Below are 1,850 nucleotides of genomic sequence, written 5' to 3'. Positions count from 1 at the left end.
GCCCTTCATTAATCCCAAGGGCTTCTTCATTCAAAACCAACCATAAATCTTGTCTCTTTCATCTTATAATTCCAATAATACAATATTATATAATATGCTCTCTCTGATTGACGTTAAATTTGTAAATTTTGTTTATGAAAGTTAAGAATTTAGTTTCTATAACTTACAATAATTAGATTTAGTTCTAGGTAGTTTAATAAAACCTTTCTAATAGTCCCTACAATAGTTTCTAACTATTTAGAAAAATTTAATAAAATCATATGGACTATATTTATTATGAAATATATTGATAAATAAAGATAAATAGAAAAGTGTATATAATAAATAAAACACAAAAATTTATGTAGTTCATTACAGTATGTTAGTTATATGTTCATTAGAAGAGAGTAATTTACTATTAGAAAAAATAATTCAGATTATAGATCATGCATCTCTAGAGTTAAAGAAGTTTGTATATAGCACACTTCTCTAATCTTAAGATTAAATACGTAAATAACATAAAACATGACAAATATAAATACAACGTAGATCGTTGAAAGCATCAGATAACATTCCAAAATTATTTATGAAATTTTATCCGATTATAAAACTAAATTTTAGCTTTTAACTTTGAAATTACAGGGTTAATTTCTAACTATCTCTAAACTATTATAGGACCAAATTTGTCTTTAAATATGAGAATGTTGGTTAGTCAATCACAACTAACCCATTAATATTCTCCATTTCTGAAAATGTATAGAACAGAAAAGCTCTTTTGTTTTAGCTTGGAAATCAGAATCTTAGAAGCCAAAAACATAGAATTCAAATCTCCGAAGACACTGTTCGTTAGATACTATATTTCTGCAGGTAACAACAACAACAAGAGGATTCGCCTCAGCACCAAAGAAATCACTTCCAAATCAAACTTCACTTGGAAGGAATGCTTGTCACTGGAATGTTGGGGTAAAGATGAGGATTCCCTTAAGCAAGCAACTGTGATATTGGAGCTGAGGAAGGCCAAGACACTGCCTTTTATAGGCGCCACATCAGTAATTATGGGTTCTCAACTGCTTGGAAGGGCAGAGATCCCAATATGGAACGACCAACCTAATTCTGAAATTGAGAAATGGGTGTGTTTGGTTTGTGAAGAAGGCCGGTTCTTGTTGAAGCAACCAAAATTGAGAGTGGAGATGAGAGTGAGATCAGCACATAATGAAATGGAGATAGAAAAAAAGAGGAGATTTGGGAAGTGGAAGAAGGATAATGATCAATACTGTGGGTGCAATAATTCTGGGATGGGCCATTGTGAAGATCATGATGTCTTTGCAATTGCAATGGCTGCCTCCATGGAATTCTTGTAGGAAAAAAATCTGGGTGTAGGCCTGTTGCACTCATCTATTATGCAGTCCAAATTGCATCCAATAATTTTTTTTCTTCTATGTATAAAAATAAATGCATGGGATTAGGTGTACATGCAAATTTAATTATTGTTGGTTTGGATAGATTTAAATCTTTGATTATATATTTTCTCAAGTTTGCAAATTACTTCACTGGAAATATGTACATAAAATGTGTCGTATAACAAAATTTTGATGAGAATTGGAGATGTATGATAAATAGCAAGTTTACTGTTTATTATTTTTCAAAAAAAGAAAAAACAATCTGTATATGAATACTTCGTGAAAAGAAAAATATTAAATCTTTATTCTTCTAACGTCAAATCCGACAAATTAATATGAGGCTGATTTGGGATAAGATGAGGATGTTATAGATATGTCAATCTAGTTGAGATTTTCAAATGCACATATTCATCATCTCTCTATTCTTTAGTTTCTTAATTTTTTAAAAAAAGATATGAATTGTCTAACAAA

General features: G+C 30.2%; 1 protein-coding gene across 1 annotated transcript; it reads left to right on the top strand.

The window, feature by feature from the left end:
• The first annotated feature begins 731 nt into the window (after positions 1–731).
• LOC120073497 lies at positions 732–1,340 on the top strand. Its single transcript, XM_039026340.1, has one exon. The coding sequence runs from the start codon at positions 732–734 to the stop codon at positions 1,338–1,340; it is 609 nt and encodes a 202-aa protein (XP_038882268.1).
• Positions 1,341–1,850: the final 510 nt, after the last annotated feature.

The sequence above is a fragment of the Benincasa hispida genome, chromosome 3 (genome assembly GCF_009727055.1).
Source record: "Benincasa hispida cultivar B227 chromosome 3, ASM972705v1, whole genome shotgun sequence".
In the NCBI taxonomy this organism is placed as follows: domain Eukaryota; kingdom Viridiplantae; phylum Streptophyta; class Magnoliopsida; order Cucurbitales; family Cucurbitaceae; genus Benincasa; species Benincasa hispida.
This window is presented reverse-complemented; position numbering and strand designations above follow the sequence as displayed.